At 32.8% G+C, this 22854-nt stretch overlaps 3 protein-coding genes across 3 annotated transcripts; all 3 read left to right on the top strand.

Moving 5' to 3' along the window:
• Window positions 1-846: 846 nt before the first annotated feature.
• Window positions 847-3870, top strand: LOC9317077 (inner membrane protein ALBINO3, chloroplastic). Its single transcript, XM_002880964.2, has 10 exons — window positions 847-1476; window positions 1560-1670; window positions 1781-1855; window positions 1939-1999; window positions 2092-2165; window positions 2291-2395; window positions 2538-2645; window positions 2737-2840; window positions 3141-3290; window positions 3394-3870. The coding sequence occupies exons 1-10, from the start codon at window positions 1114-1116 to the stop codon at window positions 3617-3619; spliced, it is 1377 nt and encodes a 458-aa protein (XP_002881010.1). The 5' UTR covers window positions 847-1113; the 3' UTR covers window positions 3620-3870.
• A 914-nt stretch (window positions 3871-4784) lies between these two features.
• On the top strand, window positions 4785-5862 carry LOC9317076 (osmotin-like protein). Its single transcript, XM_021029555.1, has one exon. The coding sequence runs from the start codon at window positions 4861-4863 to the stop codon at window positions 5689-5691; it is 831 nt and encodes a 276-aa protein (XP_020885214.1). The 5' UTR covers window positions 4785-4860; the 3' UTR covers window positions 5692-5862.
• A 13011-nt stretch (window positions 5863-18873) lies between these two features.
• On the top strand, window positions 18874-22854 carry LOC9317075. The gene is made up of 3 exons (XM_002880962.2): window positions 18874-19992; window positions 20672-20839; window positions 20944-22854. Exons 1-3 carry the CDS (start codon window positions 19456-19458, stop codon window positions 22624-22626), a joined length of 2388 nt encoding a protein of 795 aa, XP_002881008.1. The 5' UTR covers window positions 18874-19455; the 3' UTR covers window positions 22627-22854.

Here is a 22854-nt window from a genome sequence, read left to right as displayed (position 1 = left end):
CACAGTTGTAGTTAATGAGAATTGAAAAGTTTAAATAAAAAACTTACAACTGTTAGTTGTGTAATCATAAATATATATAAATTTTAGCATTCAATATAAATTTACAATGTAGCATCTTTAAAACATATGTGACATAAATTATACATTTATTTTTGAAAATGAATTTAAAATTTTATATATCTATACAATCGATGATATATATATATATAGAATATCATTATGGTTATTTTCAAAAAAATATTTACAAAAATAAATAAATAATTTCTCAACGAAATTTTTTTTAGTTTAGATTAGGACAGTAAAAATGTTTGGACCGGCCTTGTTCCTGAACCAGCTCAAATCGTAAATCATGATGTCACAATAAAGAAAAAAATAAATTTTGTAATCATTTAAGTTATACTACTAAATAATTTATTTTTGCGTTGAAAAATTGATTTTTCATTGGCTAAATCGGTTTCTAGGAAGATGAAAAATACTTCGCGAACTACATTGTGAATGTTTATGGTTCATCTTGAATGCTCAGACCAAATTTGGCCCATGTATTGAGTTTTTTTTTTTTTTTATCACTCAAAGCATTTAGTGAGTCATGAGTTTGTACCAAATTAAGTTTTAAGTCGCGGAAGATTTTCCAAAAACTAGCGTTGCAGTCGAGACAATAGCATAACATTTTCATGTGAATTAGTATCCAGATTTCATGGAGAAATCCGATAAACAAACGTATGAGTCTAAGAAGATATTCGTTTTATGTTTTTTAGAGAGGTAAACGAGCGAGCTCTACCATTGATCTCGATCAAAACATTTACTCTTTGTTTCTTTCATCGTATAAGGTTTTCTCATATATGTAATTAAAGACAACCTGTTAACTTGACCAGGCCTGTTTATACATTGGGCCTAATAAGCCCAAACTACAAAAAACCACCGATATATTCCACGTTGGATACATGACCACGTGGACTCTCATTACTGGATGTAATCTCCACCACGCGCGATCACCATTTTCATTTCCAATTTATTTCAAAAAAAGATAATCCATGAAATTTAAAAAAATAAAAATAAAATAAAAATCTCTATCTTCTTCGTCTCTTCTCATCCTCCTCTCAAGAACCTCCTCCAATGGCGAGAGTTCTAGTCTCGTCTCCATCATCGTTCTTCGGTTCACCGTTGATTAAACCATCGTCGTCTCTCCGTCACAGTGGAGGAGGAGCTCAATTTCTACCTTACCGGAGTAATAATAACAAGCTTTTCACTACTTCAACCACCGTACGATTCAGCTTAAACGAGATTCCTCCTTTCCATGGATTGGATTCATCGGTAGACATCGGAGCGATTCTCACTAGAGCTGAGTCTCTTCTCTATACAATAGCTGACGCCGCCGTTGTTGGTGCTGATTCCGTCGTTTCTACTGATTCCTCCGCCGTGCAGAAGAGTGGTGGTTGGTTTGGTTTTATCTCCGATGGTATGGAATTGGTTCTTAAGGTGAGTTTTAAGCTGCTGATTCATGATCTCTATATGTTTCTGGAAATTGTCTTTGTAGATTTAAGTTTTTGTTTGGATTTTAGATTTTGAAGGATGGATTATCGGCGGTTCATGTACCGTATGCTTATGGATTTGCGATTATCTTGCTTACGATTATCGTCAAAGCAGCGACTTATCCTTTGACTAAGCAACAGGTTAGTGAGTGTGTATAGTTGAATTTTGCAGCTATTCTTGTCATTTTGATTCAATTTTGGCATGTTCAATGAGAATTTGCGAGCATTGATTTTGTTTTGGAATCCTTTAGGTTGAATCGACACTAGCGATGCAAAATCTTCAACCGAAAATCAAAGCGATTCAACAACGTTACGCAGGGAATCAGGTGATCATTTTGGCTAGAGAATGAGTTAATCTTGATGTTTGAGATTTGAGACTGACTAGTTTGATCTGTTTTTCGATGTATAGGAGAGAATACAACTAGAGACATCGCGCTTGTATAAACAAGCTGGTGTAAATCCGTTGGCAGGTACTTTTTCTAGAAGTTATGAGTTTTGTATTCCAATTTTTGTTTCCTCAATTGTGCTGATATGTGCACATTCTTGTTATATTTGATGTTAGGTTGCTTACCAACTTTAGCTACCATACCAGTTTGGATTGGTTTATACCAAGCTCTCTCCAACGTGGCCAACGAGGTACATATACCTTATGTCTCTTTCAACTACTGATTTCGATTGTGACCAGATAAGTATGTTGTTAGGTTTGTTGGTATGCTTTTTGTTAATATTCTAATTGTGCTTAAAACTTTTTTTTTCGGTAGGGATTGTTGACAGAAGGTTTCTTTTGGATTCCCTCTCTGGGTGGACCAACAACTATAGCTGCTCGGCAGAGTGGATCCGGCATATCGTGGCTTTTTCCGTTTGTGGTAATGGAAGAAAAAAACTTTAACTTAAGTAAATACATTTTTTCATGTGATACTTATCTTATACTAAACTCTATTTTTCATGCAACTGAAACTTTGCTGTGCAATGAACCTTTATCATATTGGTGTCTGTTCGGTGGTGCAGGACGGGCATCCACCATTGGGATGGTATGACACTGCAGCTTATCTTGTTCTACCTGTTCTCCTTATTGCCTCCCAGTATGTGTCAATGGAGATTATGAAGCCTCCTCAAGTGAGAAATTACACAAGCTTCTTTTATTTTTCCTATAAATAAAACACTTTGATGTGATTGTTCTGAAGCCGAATTTCATTTCTTTTGTCAGACAGATGATCCTGCCCAGAAGAATACGCTTCTTGTTTTCAAGTTTCTTCCACTCATGATCGGATACTTTGCATTATCTGTCCCATCAGGATTATCTATCTACTGGTTGGTTTCCCTCACCTTGAAACTTTCATCTAACTGGTTTATTCATGCACTTGATCTACACGTACAAATGGACTTTAAGACAGATTTTCTCTACTAATTAACCTAGATGGCGTCATTCTCAAAATGTATGTAAGACGGGTTAGAATTTCCAGGAATACGAAAGATAAGGAATCATCTAGTGTGACTACATTATGCGACAACAATATTATTGTATATGACTGTGTTTATTGGTAGGATCTGAGTATTTTCTTTCCTTTGATATTATGCTGCTGCTTATGTTAAACCATCCCATGGTTTTAGGTTCACAAATAATGTACTTAGTACCGCCCAACAAGTATATCTGCGTAAACTAGGTGGTGCAAAGCCCAATATGGACGAAAACGCAAGCAAAATAATAAGTGCGGGACGGGCAAAGAGATCTATTGCTCAGCCTGACGATGCTGGCGAAAGGTAAGTGAATCCCGATTCTAGTGGAGATTTTTATCTCTCAACATCAAGAGTTTTTCTTACAAGTTTGTTAATTTTCCTATAAATGTATATTGAATTACAACAGATTTAGACAATTAAAAGAGCAAGAGAAGCGCAGCAAGAAGAACAAGGCTGTTGCGAAAGATACGGTTGAATTATTAGAAGAATCTCAGTCTGAATCAGAAGAAGGGTCTGATGATGAGGAAGAAGAGGCTCGCGAAGGAGCGTTAGCTTCGAGCACAACAAGCAAGCCGCTTCCTGACGTTGGGCAACGAAGAAGCAAAAGATCAAAGCGGAAACGCACTGTATAGAACCAATATTGCAAGTAAGGAAGAGAAAAGAAAGAGAGATTTGAATCCTGTTCTTTAGTTTGATCTTTTGATATATTTGAATACACCAAGTCCAGTAATTATCTAAATTTAGGGCAAAAGAAGGTCATTCTAAAGTTAAAATCAGTAGTTGATCAAAGTAAATTTGATTATGTGATTCATCTTATTATAAATGTACTAACGTAAATGTGTGTACTATTAAGATTTTCAACATGTCCGCTTCAATTTTGTTAGCCTTTCGTTGTAAACTTGCAATCTATTGTTTGTGAATTTTGTTAGGTGTTTTTTTTAATGCTTAATCGGCTTATAGAAATGGTAAACGTGAATGAAGTAGTATAGTAATTTGTGCAATAAACTGGACAAACGAGTACTCACAAAGAAGCATTGCTTCTTTGGGGATTGGACATGGATAGAATAGAGATTAGAGAGAGGTAAAATTATTAAGTTTAGGATTGGGCTAAGGAGGCCCAAGAAAATGAGAAATGGTTGCACGATTTTCAAATTCTCGAAGTTGTACAAGCAGACAAAAGACTTCTTGTTTTCTCGTGTTGTCGTTTGGTGTTTGTCGTTTTGATGTATTTGTCAAAGAACCCTGTTATTAATCTGAACGAATATAACTTGTCAGTGTAGCCTCATTAATATTCAGAGAAACTTGTCATGTTGATACAATCATTAGTCACATACTCACATAGCATGTAATAGTATACATTTCAATAGGTTTAGAAGTTTAGAGAACTTAATAGAACTGAATCAATCGGTTCATCTAAAATGTTTGCATTGTGTTTTACTCATTATAACTTGAAAACATGACATATGTGAAGTTTTGAACGTTTACTATGTATACTTCTTCATAAAAATTCTTATGGTGTCTAAATGCTTAGTATTCTAGAAAATGCAAAACTGTTGGAAACAGCTAAATATTAATATATCTGCCTAATATTTTCAGAAAATGTTATTTTTCATCCATCCGAAATAGTGCAATTTACCAAAAACAAACATTAGGATTAATTTACCAATGAAGGAAACAAAGCTTCGTTAGTCACAAACCAGTTGCCATCATTTTATTCTTTAAAGAGCTTTCAAGCTTTTTGACTCATAGAATCCAATATTCATCTCTTATAAACTGACATTAAAGCCCTTCACCTCCTTAAACCCACATGCTAAAATCATTGCCTAACCACCCAAAACATCCAAAGGGTATTTTCGTCACTCCATAAATATTGATGCATATCAAAATATACTTTAGCTTATATATATACACACACGTCGCATTGTCACATCTTTCACACCAAAAGCTACACACAATGGCTAAAACCTCTCTTCCTCTCGCCGCCTCCTTCCTTCTCCTCATCTCCTTCTCCTCCGCCGTAGACACCAGCCATCTCTTCCTCACCGTCGTCAACAACTGTCCCTTCACCGTCTGGCCAGCCATTCAACCCAACGCTGGCCACCCCGTCCTAGAGAAAGGTGGTTTCGCTCTCCCAAAGTACACTCACCGCTCCTTCAACGCTCCAACCACACACTGGTCCGGTCGCATCTGGGCCAGAACCGGCTGTGCCCACTACAACGGCAAATTCTCCTGCATTACCGGAGACTGCGGAAACCGCCTCGAATGCAACGGTCTTGGCGGGGCACCACCAGCTTCTCTAGCTCAATTCGATCTCCACCACGGTGGTCACCATGACTTCTCCTCTTACGGCGTCTCTCTCGTCGACGGTTACAACGTTCCAATGACTGTGACTCCTCACGAAGGCCATGGTGTCTGTCCCGTTGTAGGTTGTCGTGAAGATCTTATAAAAACGTGTCCGGCTCATCTTCAGGTCCGGTCACACAGTGGACACGTGGTGGCTTGTAAGAGTGGGTGTGAGGCTTTCCATACAGACGAGCTGTGTTGTCGAGGTCATTACAATAGTCCTAACACGTGTAAAGCTTCGAGCCATTCGTTGTTCTTTAAGCATGCGTGTCCTTCGAGTTTCACATTTGCTCATGATAGTCCTTCGCTTATGCATGACTGTTCTTCTCCTAGAGAGCTCAAAGTCATCTTCTGCCACTAATGTTTCGGCTATGTTGTAGGGTTATTATCGTAACATCGGACTGATCTTCTCATGACTTTGTTTGGTTTAGTCTGGTTTGGATTGGTTAAGTTTGCGATTTCCGGTTCTGTTATGTAGTCCAACTATGAAATTATGTATTATTCTTGAAAGTTGAAACTGCTTTCTGTTTAATTCTCTTTTTATTTCGATTCTATAATGCTTAAACATTGATAGATAAGTTAAAATTAGAATGGTAACAATTTTAAAAGTTTTGGTTCTAGAATATATTTTAACCATTGTGCAAGAATGATTTGTTGAGTATCGATATTCAAAATTTTTACTCGGTATTAAAAAAAGGTACATGGTTTTATTCGAGGCATGCAGGCTAATGCAGTGTCTTGTTCTTTCACCATTTTATTTTGTATTTGTCGGTAAGATATTTTATTTCACGAGTTTCCACATTTTTTAAATAAATACTACTATTATTAATGTAAATAAAAAAGTTCTCACCCCTTGTATAATTTGTAAACCACTAATCAAGTAGTATTTCGGTTGTAAATAAATTAAACTTAAGAAAACAAAAACTAGAAAAAAAAAAACAGAAATCTGAATTGTACATCATTATCACAAGACTACTTTTGGCATGAAATGAAACAAACTCAATTCGAAAAAAGCTGCATTCTCACGTGAAAGATTCTCATTTCTTTGGTGTGTGTGTGAGAGATTTAACACTTCTTTTATAAAAGTTGGATATCCTGAGATAAATCCAAACTAATTATCTCAAAAATAATTGTTTAAAGTTTTGGTGAGTCACCAAGATTATTTATCTAACTAGTCTCCATAATCAAACTATCTAAATTGCACCCATTATTATTAAGAAAAAATCTAATAAATTACATTTATATTTGTTTTTACGTTGGCAAGATAATAAAAGTACTCCCTCCGTTCCTTGAAGTTTGATGTTCTAGTGTTTTGAGTTTGTTTCACAAAGATTGATTTTCTAGATTTCTTTTTATTTTTAATTAATTGATTTTAGTAAATCGTAGATTTCAAGGCGTAATGATTAACTGTTTCAGATTACTATTGGTTCATAGTTTATTAAAAAATATTTAATAAAAGTAAATAATTAAACAATGATTGTTTCTTAAGAAATGTGAAATCTCTAGAAAATCAATCTTCTAGGAACAGAGGGAGTATTTATTCTGGAGCATTTTGATTTTTTGAGTACACTCACTCACTCAGTATAGTAATTAATTAAATAACCAAAAAAAGGAAGCTTTATTGATTATGTGAAGTTCACTTTCGGTATTAAAGTATGAATTGGGCTCCCGATTTCGTGTTGGTGTGGTTATTTATGGCCAAAGAATTGTGTGGGCTTGAAAAAAAGATGATTTGTGTCAGCTTGGGCTATGAAATCTGTGGATAAGACCAAGACATAAAGAGAAATGCGTGAGCAGTGACATTTCTCGTTTAATATGATGAGTATCCGTTGCAAGAGAAAATATTAGATAGCTAAGAGCACCATTATCAATAGATTTTTAAGACAACTCTTAACTAAGAAATATGTCTTATAACTAACAAAAGTCTCTTAGATTCTTAAGAGTTGTCTTAAGAGTCTATTAATAATGGTGGTCTAACACAGCAGATATTCAAAAGTTTTAGGGGTTCTCATATCTCTATGTCTTCTTCAAATATTTTTTTGTAGATACTGTTCAAGGATACTTAAAATCAAGAAGCACTACTAGAGTATCCAATTTAAATGAACAAAGAAATGATACGAATCGAAAGATAAACGAGAAGACAAGGAGGTAGGGTGTAATAGAGAATTCGTATTATTTACTAGCCATGTTCATTTTGGGATGGAAGACCCGTTTCCATCCCCAAATTATGTACTTTGGGGGGGAATGGAAAATTACAATTACATGTTCGGAGAATTACATTAAAATGTGTAAGAGAAAGGGTCAAGAATGGGTTTGGGAATACCCTAAATTCCCATTTGAGTACTTGATATGCTACAAAAAAAAAAAAGTCAAATTCCATTGGGCTCAAATATTTGGATATGGTCCAATAATTAGGTCTGGACAAATAAACCGAACCGAATGTACCGAACCGAACCGGAACCGGAACCGGAACCGAACCGAAATTTCAAAATATCCGAATGGATACTAAATTTTGAAACCGAAAGAACTGAAACCGAATGGATCCAACCGATAAACGAACGGTTAACCGAAATGGATCAAGTTTTCACAACTTCAACTTCTCACAGACTCCTACATTATTTATATCTCTCTTTCTCTCACAGTGTACACGACATATCAAAAACAAAAGAAAAATATCAAACACCAGCTAGATCCTTTCCCAAAATCGCAAAGAAACAAAACAGAGAATCGAGTTCTCCTTTTCAATCTTGGTCGGGTTCGAATTTCCCTCTTAACTCAAGGTACATCCAAAACTTGAGAAATCTGATGGTGAATCTAGATTATTGAGCTTGTGTGTACTAGTGTTGTTTGGCACGAAGTGGTGGTGTTAGCAGTTCAGCTACAAGTCCTAACATTGTAATATTGTTATTTTTGGTATGTACCCGAATTTCCGGAACCCTTACTCAAACTCTTTCCCGTGACCCTTACCCGATTTAGTGAGAGTTTGGGAATGTTTTGGGAAGTAAGTTTTGAGTTCCGAATTCTCATACCGAACCCGATACCCGAATTATATGTCCCGTCATTTTATGGAAATCCCTCGGTTAATATATTTTAACTTTGAAACTATCCGTCTTCGATCTATACCCATAATTTTCCGTCCCGTTTCCCATTGTAGACATGCCAACGGAGTATTTTTATCGCAGTTTTTAACGCTTATTAAATGATAGGTTTAGAATTGTATTTACTCATTCACAGATTTGGTAAAAAGAAAACTCTAACAAAGACAATTACTCAATTAGCTCTATTTGTTCTACTAAAAAGAGAAATCATAACTTTTCTTTGTCACAAGTTGCATGCAGAGAAAAAGCATGAATTAGCTTTCCAATATGGGGCATCGATTTATTTCCTCGTTTCTCATTTAAATGTGCATATATTTAGGTAGCTGTTCTCCATTTAGGAATTTTTTTGTTTTGTTTCGCACACAACTGGTCTAATTGCTTCTTTTGGTGTAATCCAATTGAGAGTTTCTAGTCAAATTGCATAACAAAGTACAGCTTTACATTAATACTTAGTTGCTAATGTTTTTTTATTATAAAAGTTTATAATGTTTACGTGTATGGTTTTTATTATGTAAATTATTACAAAGGCGTCTTTAGCTTTTACTTCATTTTTTCTTCTTGTAATTCTTGTTTTTTGGGGCTCTATCTCTTTACCTAACCTGAAAAGACATTTTTCAGATCATATTACAACTCTTCTTAGATGTAAGTTATAATCCGTTAGAATGACTCCTACACTGTCCACAATTAATAACCCCGATAGTAATTAATTTATAATAGTACTAATATAATTTTGCCTATATATTAATCAAAACATGTATAATCTAAGTTGTATGAAAATTTTACCGAAGATTATCATTTCCAATTTGGAATCGAAATCGGAACTGGAATCGAAATTTCAGAAAATTATTAATGAAGCAAAATTAAAAGAAATTACTTGCGTTTTCAATTCGAAAATGTGAGGGAAACATAAATAAATAGAAAAAGTGTGGTTATTTTAGATGTTCTCGTTAGTAAAAAAAAAAAAAAAAAAGTAACTCAAGTTATTGATATCTTTTACCTAATTACCTCATTTGAGTAACTTCTATGCTCATTAGAATCATGAACACAAGTATAATCGAATAAAAACGGACGATAATTTTTAATATTTTGAAATTTTGCTATTATTTACTTTTAATAAACATGAAAATAAATTATGTAAAGAGATTTGTATATGTTAAGTTCTTGTAGGTAAAGATTGGTGTTCCATAAAATATCATTAAGAGAATAGTTACCAATTAAATTATTATATTTTGTTAAAGACAAATTAAAATATTTGCTTTTGGAAGTTTTAAGATCTCGAGCAATTGACCTAACAAAATAAAACAAAGAAATGGAAGAGCGTAGAGATAATAAAGTGGAAATAAGTGGTGTGTGTTGTGCGGACCGTGAAGTGCGTCATACGGTCTTCCTGTTTCCTGATGTCCCGAAAGACGAACGATCGCATGCAATTGGTCCACAAAAACATTTGAGCATCATTTTAAAATATTTGGATATTGGTCCAAAAACTCTTAATTATTTATTTTAATTTTTAGAAGGATTCCACTTATTTTATTTAATATTTTTATAGTAGGATGCGGTGAGACGTAAGCTGACCTTTCGAAGTCGGAATAGATATGAGCTGATGCAGGCAATTTCTCACTAATATCACACTATCTTGAGTTATGTTTATTTTACTTTTACCAAACTCAATTCTCAGTTCTTCAATCTGACATATTTTTTAACTTATCGAAATGTTACAATGTTTGGTTGCTTCTAATTCATTTACGTTCAGAAAATACACTCCATGTTAATGATCATGCCCAAATTAAACCGAGCCATATCACATTTTGCACTAACAAATACATTTCGTGTTGTGCAGAAAATATGTTGCGTTTACGTGAGCTTTTACTTTTATTGTTATTATAAAAAAAATTGGACGAGTCAATTATATCGATCAATATAATGCTCAGCCAGAAATTACATTTTCCACTAGTGGCAGAATTTAAACGTGATATCACTGTGTTCATTGACTGCCCCTACCATTCACCCTTACTTTCTTTTACATTTGGAATGTGATGGGGTTTTGGGTGCTCTCGAGAGCAGTGTTTACCAAATTGTGCTGATGTAATATTTACTTACATAATATATATTGTTCAATATATGTCGTCTTTCAAAACGCCCTTAAAACTTTTTATGTCGATTTCCCACACTGCAAACTCTGTATTCATATATCTAAAGCAAGAAATCTTTTTACTCAACATAAAAGAACAATTAATATTACCCAATTATCTAGTGGCGGAGGCGGACCCATGTTGGTGGATAGAAGTGTTGTTGACACCAGGTAAAATATAAATAAGTTACCTTTTAGATGGTGATGGCTTAAAGTGGCATAGTGGTATGGAATGAACCTACTTCGACATGAGGTAAATGGTTTTATGCTATGTTGCATGGAAACAGGAGCGGATACGCGGAAACGGAATCGTTTAGAAGCGCTGAAGCGATTTTTTAGAAAATTTTACGGAAGCGGTACGCGATGGAAGCGTATAGTATATATAAAGAATATATATATATATGTATATATATATATATATAACTATATATTAAACATTATATCATATTACAAGTTATATTAACCCCATAAATCTAATAAATAAATTTTAAAAACTAAATTTAAAAATTAAACCAATTTTTACAACAAACAAAATCAAATAATTCAAGAAAAAAATTATAACACTATATTTATTCTTTTTTTAAATAACATCAAACAAAATCGTTTCAAATTATGTATATTATAGGTAAAAATATGATCAAACTCAAGTCTCTCGAAATTAATCTAAATTAATTAATCATTTATAATATCTCTCACATATTAGATTCATGTCATTGCTATTTTCTAAACATGATTTTGTTAAAAGTAAAATACAAAGATTAGTATGCAAATTTTTTAGTTTGAGTTTGTTTGATTAAAAATAATAATTTCATGTTTTATTTGTAAAATTGAATTTATAAAATGGAAGCGCAAGCTTCCAAACCGGAATCGTAAGCTTTCAACGAGCTTCCAAAGTTGAATTTTTGGAAACGCGATGGAAGCGAGATTCCGAAAGCTTCCAAGAGCTTCCGATTCCGACTAAGATTCCGAAGCGGGAAGCGGACCTCCGACGAAGATTCCGTGCTTCCTAGGTTTTATGCTCCATTAAAACATTTGTTATCTATTTTTGGCACATTGTCCAAAGCATTTCTGGATCCGCAATTTAATACATCTCAGCCTGTATTCTTGTATGCAGCTTCTCAATAAGATTAAAACGTTTATATTGGAGATAAGCAAGATGTGTATCTTACAGACCAAGTAATATGGCCCGTTAAAGTCTATTATGAAGTGAAGCCCGTGAAGCCCAAATCGAAGAATATTCTAGATCTCTATATTATAGAGTAGAATATATTATTGAGATGTGTCTCATGAGAATACAAATATATATATATATATATATACATTAACATAATGCTAACACCCACATAACGTAAACTTTCCTAAACATATAAAGAAATAGTTTGTACAAAAAGTAATATAGAGATCTAGAATATTCTTCGATTTGGGCTTCACTTCATAATAGATTTTAACGGTCCATATTAGTTGGTCCGCAAGATACACATCTTGCTTATCTCCTATAGTTTACAATGGTCAATCAATTCAATATGTATTTGATTTATTTTGAAGCGGTTACAGAAGAGAACTCTTTAAGCTATGTTTTTTTTTGTTAAAGAACTCTTTAAGCTATGTTCTTCGCGGTTTTCTTCTGTTTAAAACAGCTTATAGGCTTCGACAAGCCCAACCAACTTCTTTTTCAGCAACTCAAACTTACTCAAATAGCAGCTACATATAATGACATAAACACATCAATCAAAAGACGACTAAAAGATAAATGACTAAATGAATACAATTCCTTTTTTTTTGGCAAAATAAATGAATACAAATTTGTTTTACTTGCACGTTCCATTAAATATTTGAAGTGCTGATCCAAACCAAATGCTTTAAATATGTTTAGAGACTTTTACAAAAATATGCACATTTTCATTAGAATACTGCAGAAATAAACACTTTTTTTTTTTCCTCAGATTGTAAATAGGAAATAAACACTTAAAATTTTAATTATTTAAAACAGAAACTTTGTTCACAATTTACGTTAATGTGAGATGTTTGTCTATCCAAAAACCTTTTTTTCGTTTAACTTTTGGAGCCACTATTAGAAATTTAAGCATTTAATGATGATTGTTAGCAACTTCATTTAGTAGTGACCTTTGTTTGAGTGGGGTTGTCACGTAAAACGAACATCGTCATAAGCATTTTGAGCACTGTGAACATTGTTTGTCGGTATCATGAACTTTGCTTACGCTATCAAATTTAGGACATGAGACGTATATATCTATAAACAAAAATTAAATATTATATTGTATAGGTGTACATTTGATTTGAATTTGCAGATAATATTCTCTCGGGAAAAATATTTACCGTAAATATATATAAGTCTCTTGTATGTTTGAATAAAATGCGAGTCCAACATCAGATAATAACGTGTGTATAATTTATACAGAATGCATGCATGGTGTAAGAAATTAAAATGAAACCGACTCTGATGATCAACAATCTTAAAATAATTTGTAGCAAGAAATCCAAAACAAAAACTGAAAGAGATATATGTTTATTACGGGTTCTTATACATTTTTTAATTGAAAGAAAAGAAAATTATACAATGGTTTGCTTTAACTAACTAAATGCACTAACCAAATTTCTTAGAAGGATTCGCAACTTCCCACTTGACCCTTCCTCCTTCTCAAGGAACACACAAAAAAAAAAAAAAAAAGAGAAAATATCTTAAGTAAATTTCAGTACAATTAGGACCAAGCATAATGTAAGTGGAAATCTAGAGGAAATCCACTTTGTGAATAGAGTAAAGGGTTTTAGAATTTCTAGATATTATTATAAATTATAATTACTGACATCAGCTGCATATTATATTACTATTCATTACATTTGATATATCATTCGATTTCTCTGTTTTCCAAAATATAAGAAAAATGAATATGATTTCTTTCAAATAGGATTAGAGTAACTAAATAAATGTACGCCTTTGGGAGATGAATGATACGTAGAAAATGAAATGTTGAAAACGTTGGTTAACCAAAAATCATTATATAGTTCACCACACAACATCTAACTTTGATGTTCTTATATTGTGAAATTGTAATCCTTATTAGGCTCTAATTTAAAAAGAAAACAATGTTAGGTTGGCTTTCTCCTTGCTTTAGTTTTAGCCGCATGATAGAAAGTTGAAATTAGTTATTTAGTATAGTATAATATGTGGTACATGAAAGTAATATAAACAAATTAGAGGAGTAAACGTAGAGGATAATGGTGAGATATAAAGTTTAATCTTTAATGGAAAAAGAGAGATTTGGTTGGAGATTTGAAGGCGGCTAAAGCTCTAACATGCACGCGTTTAGAGAGTGGTCGGCTCTCTTTGCGGTTAGTTTTCGCCGCTTATTAACTCAAAATGTTCATATTGAATTACGCTATAAATAGAGTCTAATTAAAAACAATAGTTTTTAAAATGGTCTAGACGGCCACATAGCCATTGAACAATTATGGAAAAATCATTGCCAGCTACACGAACTATACGCCAACACATCACCACACATGCAGACTATTTTAATATTTCGCTAACTACACGAACTATTGGTACTACATACGGACATCCCCGAACTATCATCGGTTATGTGTGCAACACCATAACCATCATTTCCAAATAATATAAATGTCTTGTTAACTACACGAAGTATTTCTTTTTTTTGTCAACTACACGAAGTATTTTCATCAATTTTTTTTTTAAACTAATAAGTTAAATAAAACTATATAATATATCAATGTAAATTATATATGTACATTATAAATATTCTAACTATAAAATTTTAATGTAATAAAGACTAAACTAGTTCCATAAAAAATATATGTGTTCATTAAAAATTTGTTAATTAACTTAAACCTATAATGAACATGTATAATTTAATTAAGTGACACTTTTAAAATTTTAGTTAAATTAATTTCATATAAAAAATATGTGTGCATTAAAAATTAGTTAATTAATTTAACTTAAAATTATAAGGGATACTGCATATGTAGAATTTAAACTTTAAAAGTTATAATGCATATATATAATTAACAATAGTGTATTATTTACTTTTAGTTATTTTTTCATTTTGTAATTTAGTTTTTAAAAAATGATGGAAATATTTCGTGTATTTAACAATACATTTATATTATCTGGAAATGATGGTTATGGTATATATAATTTACATTGATATATTATATAGTTTTATTTTACTTATAGTGATGTATAATTTAACTAAGTGACTATTTTAAATTTTTAACAATTTAATATAATAAATATTAAATTAGTTAAATTAATTTAACTTAAAAGTATAATGCATTAAAAGTTATAATATATATATATATAATTTATAATAGTCTAATATTTACTTTTTAGTTATTTTTTATTTTTTAATTACTTTTTAAAAAAAAAAAATTTGATGGAAAATACTTCGTGTAGTTGACAAAAAAAAGAAATACTTTGTGAAGTTAACAAGACATTTATATTATCAGGGATGTCCGTATGTAATACCAATAGTTCGTGTAGTTAGCAAGACATTAAAATAGTCTGCATGTGTGGTGATGTGTTGGCGTATAATTCGTGTAGCTGATAATGATTTTTCCAACAATTATTATCTTCTAAACATTTCAATCGTAAACCTCTTTAAAAATAAATAAAAAATTCAATCATACAAGTTTTCTTCTTTATGTTAAGCAGGATTAAACGGTCTTATAGGTTCATTTGATTTTAATTTTTGTTTCCTTAAGTGTGATCTTTTAATTTCTAATTATATATAACTAATTTTTTTTACTTTTTTTGAGAGCAATTATATATAACTAAATTTATAAGTTTTGATTTCATAAATACGTAGTTATTTAAGTTATCATATGTTCTTTGATTTAACTAAAATTTGTATGGTTGTTGGCTTCATGTTGAGTTCTAATATTATCAATAATTTGATAAATTTATAATTTATAGTGGTTGGAAAATCATTTTAAATTTTCTTCCTCTCGAAATATAACATACTTGACTTTTTGTCAAATGGATATTTTTGTCAAAACTCATTTATGATAGTTATTTTAAAGCTTTAATTTTGACATCTATGATATTTTATTTAATTTTTTGATGTAGTTTGAACTTTAATGTATTTTAAAATTTATAATATTTTGTATGTTATGTATTTGGTATAGTATTTTATCTTATAAACGCTGAAATCAATTAATATTATTTAGATCTTCATTAAAATTTTAAACATTAATTGTTGGATCGCCACGCATAGTTTTATTTTTGACATTGCTAAAAATAGTTTGAATTAAAGAAGTTTGAAGTAAAGAAAAAATATATTAAATTCTAAAAAACTATAAGTTGAAGAGAAAGTTTAAATAATTTGGTTGAATTTCGGGTCAATGGAAAGATGTATAAGACTATAAGATATTGTCTAAAATTTTAGTTAACAAAAAAATAAATAATTTAGGTGGAAAAATAGTCACTTCAGCTAGTGGCATACTCGTAATTATAAGTAATGATCATTATTTGTGATTGGTATTCTTGTACCGCTGTGGTATGAAACGTTTTTTGCATTGTAACAAATTACAAAATTGATATCAAAAACGATAAAAAATATTTTTTGCATTATCATACTTTTTTTTCTATTCGATATTTTGTGATATCTTTAACTATTTACTGTTGTTAACCGCTTTCCCTTATCAGTTAAAATTTAATCTTTTTGTGTTACTAATCGGATTATACAGTTTAATTAGTTCTGTTGGTTTAAATAGCAAAGAAATTAGTTTTGTTTCTTTCTAAAGTAAAAAGTAAAAGATGTGATTTGCGTAGAATGTGCAAATTTTCCTTTCCAAAAGGTGTAGTTGAAACTTGGTGTGAAACAACAGCTGTACGGATTTGAACCTGTCTCTTGTTTTATTCAAGTTTGATTTTATTTTTTATTAATTGAATTGTGTAAACGGCGAATTTCTCTCTTATGTGAATTCTTAATTTATCTTGTCGGGACGAAGAATCATAATAAAATGCCATAAGATAACTTTTTTTTTTCCCATAATAACTTTGCATACTTACGAGTTACGAATTTACCTATCAGATAAATATGAACGAGTGTAACTTATAATATCTACAAAATAGTGTCGTCTATTACATTAAATAGATTGGTAATATCGAGAAAAAAAAATGTTATATAAGCTATAACAGATCAAATGTTACGAAAGCAATCCGTAGGATTTGAATGTCGTTCTAACGATCGCATGGGAACTTCCGAAGACACTTGTAACATTTAGTTTCGAGTTTGAACTTATGTTTTTAAGTAGAAACTCTATACATTTAAATTAACGGTAACCATTAGATAAAAAAAATTATTGCATGCATGTGCGAACTGATCATAAATAATTATCAAACTTACTTGAGTACAAGGGAAAAGATAAAGAGTATAAGCTTAAACAGAGAAATTTTGAAATTAGTATCATAAAAATCGTATTTGCTTTTCAACATTAAAAAAAAAAAAAAAAAATCGTATTTCCTTCTACTAGAGTATTAATTTGTGGTTATTTAGTTTTGCATGAGAATTTTCCACGTGTCTTAAGTGATCCTCAAAGAGTGATGTCTGTTGTTGCATGCATGTGCGAACTGATCATTTTGGTGTTTTTATGATTTTGAGTCGGCAAATCTTGTTTCTGGGAAGTCTTTGTCCCATTTTTTTTTTTTTTTGAAGTTTTTGAGTCGGTGAGTCTTGTGTTCTTAAGAATTTCTTTTCGTCATCTAAATACTATTAATAAAATCAGAAAATATCAACTGGTGAAAATAGTTAATATTCTCGATGAAATAAACTGACAGAAACTAGTGATATTCTTAAAAAATAATAATCCACAAAAAGAAGAAGTATGCAAACGATTGTATGGCCGACCAAAAAAATACAAACGATTGTATGATCTAAGAATACAAAACGATTTTCCAAATATATTAAGAATCGAATCTAGAAAACAAGCTTAAAGAAAAAAAAAAATTCATCTTTAGAAGTGAATCATTTTATTCACTCTATCTTTTTCTGACTAAAACAAAAAAAAAAAACTTATTTAGTTATAAAATTTAATTTCTAATTATTTTTTTTATAAAACTGAAACAATTATTTAACCACAGTTAATTATAAAATTTAAGCTATAATTTTTTTTCATAAACCTAAACCGACATATAATCTCGTTTAATTATAAATCAAACCGTCATTTTTTTTATAAACGCAAACCGACTTATAATCTCATTTAATTGTAAAATATATATCTGAACCCTTATAAACTCAAATTTATATATAACCTCGTTTAGTTATAAAATCTAAATCCGAATTTCTTTTATAAATCCAAACTAATATTTAACTTTTTTTAATTATAAATCTAAACTCTATACTCTCTTTTATAAACCTAAATCGATATATCTTCTTTATAATTATAATATTAAATCTAAATCCCTCTTTAAACCTAAACCGACATATAAACTTTAATATCAGTAATATATTATTATATGATTTATTTTAATAACTTTTGTTAACTATTTTTAAGATAGATAATATTAAGTTTTTATTTTATTTATTTTTGTTAAACGACATATTTTGATTCATAGAAAAAAAAAAAAAGTGAATAAAAAGGTTCACTCTTAGAATTAAACTGAAAGAACTGTCCAAAAAAACAGCTCGCCCAGTGTACTCACTGAAAAAAGAAACCCAGCCAAACCGACTAAGTGACAATCTCGAAAAAAACGAAACCCAGCCAAACCGACTAAGTAACAGATTTTTTTTCTTCAGAGTCATACCATGAATTGACCAGAGATCCACACCTAATTATGCAGGTAGATGAACAATTCAGAAAAAAAAAAAAAAAAAAAAACTTAACACATACAGAAAACGCACAAAAAAAAATCGATAACAACATCTGAAAAAAATGAGACGGCAAAGTGGGGATCTCGAACAACAATACCCGGAGAAAGAGCCATAGATATCTCCATGAGCCCAGACAACCGTCGGAGATCTGCTGACCTCATAACCGAACTCATGACTAGAAAACTTAGAGGTCGTAGACTTTAGACTTTGACCTGGGAAATGTACGAACATAACTTTCTAGGCATAAAAAAAAACATACGACATAATCAATTTTCCCGACTTGCTACATTGTCAAATATTTTCTTACCATTTTAATGTCCAATTATGTCATAAATACATAAACTATTCCCTTATAGTTTTTTCAACAATATGAATATTATTAAAAATTGTTTTTCATAAAAAGATTACACCATCTAAAATTTGATTATAACCCCCCCCCCCCAAAGAGTGGGCTTGTCCAATCATACTAGTTGGTCAAAGCACACACGTAGATCAAACTTTTATTTGAACTCCAATAATGATACTCGAATTCCTCATTACATACGGATACAATATTTTTCTTTTCTTTGTTGAAAACGTGATTTAAGACCGCTTTGTGTCAAATACTATAAAACTCTTGGTCCTTTTTAATATGTTCCAACCGTATAGATCGGTAGAGAGGCCAATAACACATATAGAAAGTAGGCACCAAATATGATCATTACTATATAGCCACTATGCCGTATCAACTAAATAATCCATTGATTAAAAGATAAAATTTGATTTTTATTACATAATAATCCATTAATTTTCTCACGTGGAACCCACTTGGTGTACTTCCACGTCCTCCTTATATCACTGACCCACTCATCAAATCAACGCATCTTTATAAGCCCCTTCATCGTCACACACTTCTCTCAAATTATTCCATATTCTTCTTATTTCTATTATTTCACCTCAAATCATTAGATTCTTACACAACACAACACAACAACGAACTAGCTCCCAAGTCTAAGCTTTTATTTCACTTCAAAGTTGTCTTTGGCTGTCTCTCTCTCTATATATATAAAATGCTAATGACGGAGAGAGGCCGAGCCATGTGGCGCACGTGCCTAGCCTCAGCGTTCCGAACAGCTCTAGCCTGCACAATCGTTGGCTCAGCTACACTTTACGGTCCCGAATGGATCAACCGCCACGTGGCATTCCCGGCCTTCTCTTACGTCACTGTTATCCTCATCATCACCGATGCTACACTCGGAGACACGCTACGTGGCTGCTGGTTAGCTCTTTACGCCACGTGTCAAAGCGTGGGACCTGCGATCATCACGTTAAAGCTTATTGGACCAGCTCGTCTCACGGCCGAAACTACGGCTCTCGCTGCGGCTCTAGCGGCGTTCGTGGTGGTGCTACCTAATAGTTCGACCCACTTGGTGGCTAAGAGAATCGCGTTAGGCCAGATCGTTCTCATTTATGTTATTGGTTATATAAAAGGAGCTGAGACTGATCCAGTTATGCACCCTCTTCAAGTCGCGGCTAGCACCGCGCTTGGTGTTGTAGCTTGCGTTCTTGCACTACTCGTCCCACTTCCTCGCTTGGCTACTTGTGAGGTACCATCTCTCTCACTCTCTAGATAAACATAAAATATCCCAACTTGTTTTATTTACTTATATATATATGTACACATGTAACTTTACGTACTTATAGTAGTAGAAGTATGGTCTTTATTGTTCCAAACACTAACTTATGTGTTTCTATTTGCATGTGAAAACAAAAGTAGCTATATTTATCTTTTTCACGATTTAGAAAAATGTTACATAATTTTAGAGGGTTATTTCCATAAAAGAGGAGTTATTAGTTTGGTTAAAATTTAAAAGATTTTTGGGACCTATACGTGTTCGAATTAGATTTGATGAACAAACGAAGCAGGGCAACGAGAAAATTAGTAGATGATATAATAGAATGTTAATACAGTCACAAAACATGTTGACGTGGGTATTAAAGTGTGTTGCTAACTTTATTCCGTACCGCATTATTACATATAAAATCCTTCTTATGTCAGCAACCACCGCTGAATTTTTTGTTGTCTTAATTCTTCCCAATATTGCGAACAAGCTGTGTCGCATCACAGACAAATATGATTCCCTTTTTGATTAATTAATATAATCCCTAAGATTATATACTTCTTCTAGTATAGTAATAAATCAACCTATTAGCAATGGCATGGGATTCTCTGATAATATTAAGAAAAATAAAATAGAAAACTTATAATTTATTTTAAATATATAGGTGAAACAAAGCTGCAAAGAGCTTGGTCAAAATGTAACAACGAGAGTGAAGTTGTATATGAAGGCATTTTGCTCCGATGATGCCATGTCTGCAACGGCTTCAGTCTCACAGGCTCGAGTGTTGGCTCGTTCTTCCTCTAAGCTTTATCAAACACTCAAACGTTACCAAGTAATTAATTAATTCTCATTATTAAATACAATATTTTTTTACAAAAGAAGAGTATAAAATGTATGTACAATATTTCTGATATTGGAATGTTTATGTGTATATAGCCAAGCATGACATGGGAGAGGCTTCCATTTAAGATATGGAGGTGGCAAAACGTGAATGATAACAAAGGAGAGAAACTACAAAGCATGGAAATTGCTCTTAGAGGAATGGAAATGGTAGTCGCAAGCAAATCTCCTATTCCTTCGAGCTTACTTGCGGGTGAAGTAAAAGAAGATCTCAAGAATATACAAGAACGTGTGATTCTCTCAATCAAACGAGTTAACAATAGTCGGCAACCGTCGGTAACACCAGAATCCGATCCGAAAAAACCTGATGAGTGCCTCCAAACACTTCAGGAAATCCCGGAAACGCCTCAAGATTTACCCTTTTACTTCTTCTTGTTCTGCATCAGGCTCCTTGAAATCATCACAATGGCTAAACCGGAGGAGAACAAGGTCAAGGTCTTAGAAAAATCCAAAACTAGATCTTGGATAAGTGATTGGGACAGCAAGAAGGTTATGCCCGCGTTGAAGCTATCGCTTTCATTAGGCTTAGCGATTATGCTAGGTTCAATGTTTAGTAAGCCAAACGGGTATTGGGCTGGTTTACCCGTAGCCATCAGCTTCGCAGCGGCGAGAGAGGCGACGTTTAAAGTGGCGAATGTGAAGGCACAAGGGACAGTGATAGGGACAGTGTATGGAGTGATGGGATGTTTTGTGTTTCAGAAGTTTTTGACGGTTAGGTTTCTTTCTTTGCTTCCATGGTTTCTCTTCTCTAGCTTCTTGAGCAAGAGCCGGATGTACGGACAGGCCGGAGGGATATCAGCGGCGATAGGAGCCGTTTTGATTCTTGGAAGAAAGAATATCGGGCCACCAAGCGAGTTCGCGATCGAGAGAATCATCGAGACTTTTATTGGGTTGTCTTGTTCGATCATGGTGGAGCTTGTCTTTCAGCCCACGAGAGCCGCTAACATAGCGAAACTTGAGCTCTCTAGAAGCTTCCACGCTTTGTACGAGTGTGCAAGCTTGTTTGGAGCTAAAGCTAGTAAAGCGGAGATAATGGAGAGTCAAAAGAAGTTGAGAAGTCATTTAAATGAGCTCAAGAAGTTCACAGCAGAAGCCCACGCAGAGCCAAGTTTCTGGTTTTCGCCTTTCAACTTTTCTTGCTACGAAAAGCTTTTCAAGTCATTGTCTAAAATGGCTGATCTATTGCAATTCAGTGGTTACGCGATAGGCTTTCTTGGAGAACAAGGAAAAACAAAATCACCACAGTGCAAAGAGATTCTAAGCAACGTAGACAAAGATCTGAAGAGTCTAACAGAAAGCATAGCTCTTTTAGCCAAATCATTCGAGGAAATCACTTTGCTCAAATCACTAGACGCCCTCGGAAAGGCGCTTGCAAAGAGCGACAACACCTCATGGGACATTGAGCTCGGAAAGACACCAAACCCTAGCTTCTCAACCGCGGTGAGCGAACCGGAGAAGATATTAGAAACGTATCTCCAGCATTGTAGAAGCGTTGCGGATGGAATATTCCGTGTGGAAGAAGGTGGAGAAGAAGAGGTTAAAGTGGACAAGAGTGAGGTTGTGTTGAGTTTGAGTGCATTAGGGTTTTGTGTGGAGAGAATTGGGAAAGAGACAAGAGAGATTGAGGAGATGGTTAAGGAGGTTCTGCAATCGGAGAACCCTTCAAGCCATGTTAACTTGCATGAGATCTCTTGCAAAATACGTTCTTTGTATAAATGATAATATTTTACCATTGATAACAACAAATGGCGTGTGAAAGAAGGAAACGTTTACTTTTTTTGGTTTATCTTCTCTTTTTTTTTTTTGTGTTCCTGTAATAAGGCATTGTGGTTAACCGGTTATACCAATACCAATTTGTATGTGAAGACTAATAAAAATGTTCATACAGAAGAAGTAAAGAAGAAATGTTGGGCCTCTTTGAGTATTCGGGGGCTCTTTAAGAGGCCT

The sequence above is a fragment of the Arabidopsis lyrata genome (assembly GCF_000004255.2).
Source record: "Arabidopsis lyrata subsp. lyrata unplaced genomic scaffold ARALYscaffold_4, whole genome shotgun sequence".
Taxonomy (NCBI): domain Eukaryota; kingdom Viridiplantae; phylum Streptophyta; class Magnoliopsida; order Brassicales; family Brassicaceae; genus Arabidopsis; species Arabidopsis lyrata.
Note: the sequence above shows the minus strand (reverse complement) of the source record. Positions and strands in the feature narration are given on the sequence as shown.

Coding starts and splice junctions, on each gene's coding strand:
- LOC9317075 (XM_002880962.2), top strand. CDS start 19,456: ATGCTAATGACGGAGAGAGGCCGAGCCATGTGGCGCACGTGCCTAGCC. Junction 19,993..20,671: donor CTCGCTTGGCTACTTGTGAG/GTACCATCTCTC, acceptor TTAAATATATAG/GTGAAACAAAGCTGCAAAGA. Junction 20,840..20,943: donor AAACACTCAAACGTTACCAA/GTAATTAATTAA, acceptor ATGTGTATATAG/CCAAGCATGACATGGGAGAG.
- LOC9317076 (XM_021029555.1), top strand. CDS start 4,861: ATGCATATCAAAATATACTTTAGCTTATATATATACACACACGTCGCA.
- LOC9317077 (XM_002880964.2), top strand. CDS start 1,114: ATGGCGAGAGTTCTAGTCTCGTCTCCATCATCGTTCTTCGGTTCACCG. Junction 2,000..2,091: donor TGGTGTAAATCCGTTGGCAG/GTACTTTTTCTA, acceptor ATTTGATGTTAG/GTTGCTTACCAACTTTAGCT. Junction 3,291..3,393: donor CCTGACGATGCTGGCGAAAG/GTAAGTGAATCC, acceptor GAATTACAACAG/ATTTAGACAATTAAAAGAGC.